General features: G+C 37.6%; 1 protein-coding gene across 1 annotated transcript; it reads right to left on the reverse strand.

The window, feature by feature from the left end:
- Positions 1-899: 899 nt before the first annotated feature.
- LOC137743478 (3',5'-bisphosphate nucleotidase AHL-like) lies at positions 900-5,111 on the reverse strand. The gene is made up of 4 exons (XM_068483378.1): positions 4,637-5,111; positions 2,771-3,458; positions 1,688-2,050; positions 900-1,098 (listed from the first exon to the last, which is right to left on the reverse strand). Exons 1-3 carry the CDS (start codon positions 4,788-4,790, stop codon positions 1,747-1,749), a joined length of 1,146 nt encoding a protein of 381 aa, XP_068339479.1. The 5' UTR covers positions 4,791-5,111; the 3' UTR covers positions 900-1,098; positions 1,688-1,746.
- Between the last annotated feature and the right edge of the window lie 2,435 nt (positions 5,112-7,546).

Below are 7,546 nucleotides of genomic sequence, written 5' to 3' on the forward strand. Positions count from 1 at the left end.
TATGCACTTATTTTATAGCTTTGCTCTCTATAATTTAAATTAGTTGAAAGTAACATAAGCTTGTAAGGAAAAAACAACTTCCAATTAATTTATAGTATACCTTTCCCAATTTTCCATTAGTATTGTGATAAGGGTGACAAATGAATTGCAAAAGAAGTAAAGGAAAATAGTTTCATGATTGTGTTTTGGACTTAACATATTAGTTTCATGCACTGGAACGGTCTAGTGATATTTCTCTTCACTTATAAGTAAGAGGTCTTAAGTTCGATTCTCGCCAAAAGCAAATTTGAACCATAATATTGCTAGCCCATTGTGAGATTTAGCTCACTCCCTTTCCCTTAGTGTAGATAATACCGTTTGTTCAAAAAAAAAAAAAAAAACATGTAAGTTGCATGCTGAGGAGCGGAAAAGCAAACTTGTTTCTTTAGCAACGGTCCAACAAATAAAACAAAGAACCCCTCTAGAGGATCCATTAGCATGCATGAGCATCCAGTTACAGCATTCAATGAATTCTGGAGGGTGCCTGTCTTCTAATTCTTGTTCCACCAAGGATATCAGAGAAGCTAAATCAATTTAACACTCGGAGCTAACTAATATTCAACTTATATTACTAGTTTAAGAAAATCCCGGTCGGAGATGTCGTAGTTTAGTTGATCTGAACAACTAAGTTGACTAAATATGAACAAAAGGCCTCACGGGTTCATTGGATAAGCAAAATTGTTGCTTAAACATCGGTAGAAGGTAATGCCAAAAGAAAATGGTCATCACCTGATTTCTGTAGACTGATTGCTAGACAAAACTGTGAACCTAAATTGCTGTCATGCCACCCCAAGTAGCCATCGACTGGGTGCATCTATCCAATGATTCCAGTGAATAGTGATCCATAAACACCGGAAAAATCTTGAAACGCAACTGCAATTGCATAATATTTACTTTGAAGATCTTACTGATAAATATTTCACTATTGAGTAGCAGTATAACAGTGCCATTTTGAACTCAGTTGAACACGCCACCAGACGAAATACTTCCTTCTATAAACTTAACCTTGGCGATAGCATATGAATGTCATCACAAATCCTTCTCAGCACATCGCTTGCCCTGAAATAGTTCAAAGATGCGTAAATATTTCTTTGCACAAAGCTCAGTAAAGGATACAAATGAGAAACCAGGTTAGTGAGTGTGTGCAGTGCAATACTGAACCTTTTTCAAATTACAAGGCTTCCTCTTTGGTATCCAAACTGTTGGGACGTTTGAGTTCCAGCATTTACAAATAACTATTTATTAAGTTAGCCAAACAACTATCCAACTGGGGAGAGAAAGGTACATGACATCTGAAGCAGGAGATTTGAGTCTCAAGTTTATTAAGAACAGAGAAATATTGGAAAATTCGAGGGTGTTGAAATATGTGAGAGATGGAAATGAGATGAATGAAACTAATCTGGCAAGATTCTCTCATGCGATGGATAAGTAGAAGCAAAACGGAGTTCTCGATTTCATAAGTTTTCTAAGACCCCCACTACATTTGTTAAAAGAGGTCTGGAATTATTCAATTCCTTCTGTTTCCATCCATCAAGCAAACAGGGTAGAATTACTTCATCCGACGACTCGGTAAGTTATATTGGAAGGTGGATAAAGCTGTGTTGAAGTTCTTTTGCAATGTAAAACAAATATTACTAGATGACCTTACCTCAACAAAATTGCAAAATTTACTGCCACTGTGGTCCATTGGCATGGAACAGAAAAGCCTCATAAATTAGAAGAGTCCCAGCTGGCATACACAGCATCAATGATTTTCTCATGTAGTGTGGCCCCAGAACAAACAACTATGCCCCTGTCAAGTCCTTCTAAGTACGGTCCCTTTGAGAAGTCCAGGGGACGCCCTCCAGCATCAGTTACGACACCTCCAGCCTCTTCTACAATGACAAGACCAGCAGCGTGATCCCATATCTTCTCCTTGTATCCAGTCCTTGCAAACTTCATGAATAGCTCAGCATCTCCTCGAGCTATGGCTGCATATTTCACCATGCTATAGACACGCAGGGGCTGATTTCTACCATATGATATGAAAGGAAAATATCAAATTAGAGCACAAGTAAAACTATAGTTGCCAGTATCTTCCTACCCCGGTAAAAAAGACGTGCAAGGTGGCAAGGTGGCTTTGAGATTCACATCATTTACCAACCAGAGAAAGATAAGAAACTCAAAGGAGAAGGTACCATTGATAACAACGAAAAGGAATTAAAATTAGGATTTCCAGTGACTCACTTTTAATCTTAATTGACCATCGATCACATTGCCTCGTACTTAAAAAACATATCATTAAGCAATTGCCTCGAAGAAAAGCAAGGTAACTATTAAAAAATTCCAAATAACAGGCAATACACATACTTGTTCTTATAATCTCTTACTCCCTATCTAATTTCTCAGAACTTGAAAATAGGACCATGAAACAGAAGAAACAAACAACAGCAGGACAACAACCTAGGCGATACTTGTGATGAAAAATCACTCATATCATTAAAACACTATGCTAGGTTTTTATAACGAAATGTCGTCAACCTGGAAATATCTCTTTATTATACCTCTTATATGTAATTAAAAAGAAACTAGAAAAGGGAAGTGCTCCTATACTTGATAACTCATTTCACTCTTCTGTTTGCAGTTTTCTCCTCCCATTACTCTTCACCTTTTTCATTAAGTCCTGGTTTCATTTGTTAGAACAATGACCATCCAAGTGGGTGCATAGAAATAAATAAGTAAATAAATGTACCTAAGCCCTACGCTGTGAGCAAGTCCTGCTGTGAAGGAGTGGTCTGAATTTGCTCTCTCGACAGGTTCACAACAAGTAGCCAGCGCGGGGTCATCGATGGAAGAAACCCGAATAAGTCTTGCAGAATTTGGCCACACAAACTTCTTATCCCCACGGATTGGTGGCTGCATCCATGCATTACCACTGCCTCTCCTTGCATACATCACACAACCTCTTTCCCACATATCCTCAGAAGGGGGAGACAACTTTGACATGACTTCATGGTACTGATAATGATAACTGAGCAATTCTTTATTCATTGGGTAATTAGGGCACCCAAGTACTCCAATAACAACTTTTCCATCCTCAATCAATGCTAAAGCTACAGCGTATTGATCACCACGCACAAACCCTAGTGTTCCGTCAACAGGATCAAGTACCCAATGTTTTCCTTTGGGGCCTCCCGCTGAGTTGCATCGGCTGATAGCCTCAAGAACTTGAGAGGTGTTGAGGGATTTTGGTGGACTTTTAAGACCATACTTGGGGGCTCCAGCTAAGCATTCATTAACAGTGTTCACAACAGCTTCCAGCAAACCTGCTGAGTCAGCCTGAGAGAGAGTTTGTACATCTTCTTCAGCAATAATGGATACATTCTGACTTCCAAAGAATTCAGACAGCATCCAGCTAATGGTTGCTTGCACACTCCAATCTGTTCATGCACAATGTCAATCAAATTAGCGCAACTTCGTAGAAGAGCACCAAGCTATTTCTGGAGCATAAATGTTCTTGTAAGGATATTAAACCAACTTACAGTAAACAAAGAAAATCATCAATATAAAGGGTAAAGATAAAACAAAATCCCTTCTTATCTAAAGCTTACACATTCTCCAACTATGATCACATAACGAAAGACAAACTTCTGTGGCTCATTCGTGTTTTATCAAGCTTCACAATGATAAGCAACATATCGCCCACCAACAAATTATGTTGTAGGCCTTAATTTTCTTGATAGTGTGGTAGCAGCTAAAAGGTTATCTTAGCCTCAAATTAGTACTATCATCTACTAGAAGAATGTAACCATTCTTCGGACAATGAAACAAGATATTTCAAATTTTATGCAAGACACAATAGAAACTAAACAGGTGTTCCCTGCATTTCTATAAACTGATGATAATTGTGTTTTCACATAATGCTCTTACACAATCTATAAGTTGTACTTGAAAAATACTCCACCCCCATCCCCGTATCAACTTTAAAAGACAAATGTGTACTAATTAGCCGACAGAAATCATGCTCCATGTACTAAATGCTCTTATAAATATCATTTTACATTTCAAGAACATACCATCAGACTCTTCCCCAGCAAAGTTCATCTAGTGGTCAATCCCTCATACTTAAATTATACTTGAATAAGAAGATTCTGGTCCGTCCCACACTAAGCGAAAAACCTACTCCATAACGATGCAAAAAAACCTCTAAGACAATGCACCTAATATCAAGTACCTAAATACATCAAGGACCTATATATATAGTCCTTAAAAATTAAACTTGCGTTGTCCAAATATTTCGAAAATTTGTTCATCGTAACTTGTAAACATAGATAGAGTATCATTATCAACTTAACTAAAAGGCAAACCAATTCAAGAGCTATAAATACATGACCCTGTATCGCGGAACCCGCAGTGATTGATTCAACCTTAACGCTATCTAGCAAAGGTACTACATTGCACTAGTTTGCCAAAATTAAGGAACACACAAACAGACAAACAGCAGAACATTTCTCAAATCCATTTCTCTCGACGCCAAAAACTTTTAACAATCCCACCACCAAAAACCTCCAAAATCAAAGGAAAGATAACCAAATAACGAACTTTCAATTCATAGTACCTGCGACAGTCACAGGAGAATCATCGTCCTTGGACTTAACGAGGCTACTGCCACCTGACACCAAACCCTCCTGCAGCCTCCGACACAGAGCACACGCCATGTGAACCACTCTCACCGCCACATCCAGCTCCTCCCCGTATTTCTCGCCCTCCATACCTCAATTCCAACAACTTCCGACAACACCCAGATGGAGATAATTCAAAAACGAGGAGAAAGTATCAATCTTTGAGGTAACAACCTGGGGATTCGTGCAAATTAAGGTTCCTATGTTCTTGGGTTGGTAATTAATGAGGTTTTTTTCCGTGCTCTGCAATGGCAATGGCATTCAGAGATGCAGTACCTTTTGGTAAGTCAAAAACTTGGGGTTCTTTTGTTTGTGCTGTGGAATTTTCGCTGGTGGCATTTGTGTTTTGTGGGATTTGTGTGTTTGGGTGGAAGGAAAGTTGGAAAAAAGCGCATGGAGAATGATAGTGTCGCAAAGGGTTACGTTTTTATTGTTAGGGTCCATTCTGGAGGCCTTAATATGACCACACCTGTCTCTTTCTTTCACAAGCTTAACTTCTTTTTCTTTCATACTTTTGTGTATGTGGCGAACTGTGTGTGAGGCGATGCGGAAAACTTGTATGAAACGAGTTCACCGATATCTCAAAGCTACTTTAAGAAATCTGAGTTGTTTCCTCTTAGGTGTTGGGCTTTAGTTGTTTCCTCTTAGGTGTTGGGCTTTAGTTGATTCAACTTTCGACAAAAAAAAAAAAAAGTTAGTTGGTTTAGCTAGTGTACTTGTAGATCTAAATTTAAATCTCTCACATTGTAGTTCAAAAATAGAATATCGCTTTTGTAAAAGAAATACATTTAGAAGCGAAAATGTGGAATGAGGTGTAAGTCTTTTGAGCCTTTTTGTTATAATTAAAAGTTATTGTTGAGAGTTAATCCCACGTTAGAGAAATAAGGAATCTTAATTATAAGTTGAGTTACTTCCCATATTGTCAATTGATTTTATGGCGAAACCTCAATTTTCTCTATGGTATTGGAGCATGTTATCTCATGTGTGAAGCCCAACAACCACGTATGCTCCACGTCACTAGATTGACCATATGCTAGGGTCGTGTTGAGAGTTAATCTGACATCGGGAAAATAAAGAATCTTTCATGTGTTTTTATAAGTAAGTAATTGAGTTACTATCTATATTGCTAATTCATTTTATGGTGGAACTTTAACTTTCTTCAGTTATGAAATAGTATTAAAAGTTGAAGCGGCTTGCATTATGAGCATGTATTTTCTGCATGAGTCATGTTTTCTTGTCACTTAATAACCAATGATGCATTGTCATCTATAGATATATTTAATATCAAAGATTAATATTAAAATATAAAAACACATTCATTTAATATAAACTTTGAAGAATGCATATCCTCTCTGGAGTAGTTTTCTCCGATCCTCTGGAGCAAAAGAAACATGTCAAAATTTCACAACAGCTATTCTCTCCCTTCGCCGCTATCTCCTTCTCCTCTCACCACCTTTATCGGATCTGCATCCCTATGGTGAACGCGACCATGAATTTGTATGAAGCTTTAGGCCTCTACTCATCTCTTTTTTTTCTTCTGAGCAAAATCCAGTTCTCCATATATTGGGAAAGCAAAGAAAACCTGAAAGATTTTCATGGAGGCTTTCTAAGACAAGGGGGAGAGCAGAAGGGTGAGCGAGCCCAAAGCGCTATGGGAGAGGGACATAACGACAGCATGGGTGAGGGATTCACTTTAAACCGCACAATTTTATATGAACGGTTTAAAATTGTTTGGTCTAGAAGGTCTGACAAAAAATTGCTCCAAAAAAGACCGGGATCCTGCACGTGCCCAGCCTCAATGTCACTTCCCAAACCCTTTCCCAGATCTATGAAAGGTGAAACGTTGAAGGTCCACAACAGGTAACATAAATGAACAAGTTTTTTATTTTTTTTATTTTTGAGCTGCTGAGGGCCGGAGCTCGTATGGATACATTACTTCATTGTTCTATAGGGCGTTGCACTAAGCACATACTCGGATCGGGTCGCAAAATTTTTTCTTCTGGAGTACCTCATCGTGACATGAGCGTGAAGGGGTTCAAGAACCAGCTTTCTTTTTATAAGGGCTAAAATAATTTATTTTGGCTTTTTGACTCCATATTGTTGGGTGGATCTCGAAAGATATGAAAGATCTCCCTCCAAGTCGTACATACGACTTTCATCGAATATGGCTTTCCACATAATTCAATATGTATCTATGAGATCAAATATGGAATTTTATTTACTAACTTTAAATTGAGTAGCCATTTCCCTCCTTTGCCTGCGAGGATTCGAAATCCTGTATTTTACATATCCATACAATTGAGTCCTTGAGTTTCCAAAATAGTGTATAAAATAAAGAAGTGCTTTGAATCATTACTATTTGACTCGGGCCTGTTCTAAAAAAGTTGAGGCATTTCAAATTGTTTGTTGACACGGACAAAATCAAGGAAAACCTCTGAAATTATTTCAACATTGGACCTTGGACATATAATAGTTCTGAATAGAATCTCTTTAGAGTATTTCTATTGATCGGTCATGTCATATAGGCCCAAGTTGGACATCCAATTGCTTCAATTTGAATTATCTGAAGGATGCCTTATATATATTATATCAAAAATATATATTATTATATCAAAAACGGAAATATTTACCATTCGAAAAGAGGAAAAAACAGGGTCTTTGTCAAAAGAGAAATGCCTTAAGAAAGGGCGGATGTATAAAACCTCTCAACGAGATAGTGCTTTTTCAACTCTCTCAAAATGGAATATATTCCAAACATATATGACATGGTTCCTTACCTCGACAGGATACAAATATTTAAATTTGATATTTTTAGATACTTTTTTCAAACCTATTACTGATACTAA

This window comes from Pyrus communis, chromosome 8 (assembly GCF_963583255.1).
Source record: "Pyrus communis chromosome 8, drPyrComm1.1, whole genome shotgun sequence".
Classification (NCBI taxonomy): domain Eukaryota; kingdom Viridiplantae; phylum Streptophyta; class Magnoliopsida; order Rosales; family Rosaceae; genus Pyrus; species Pyrus communis.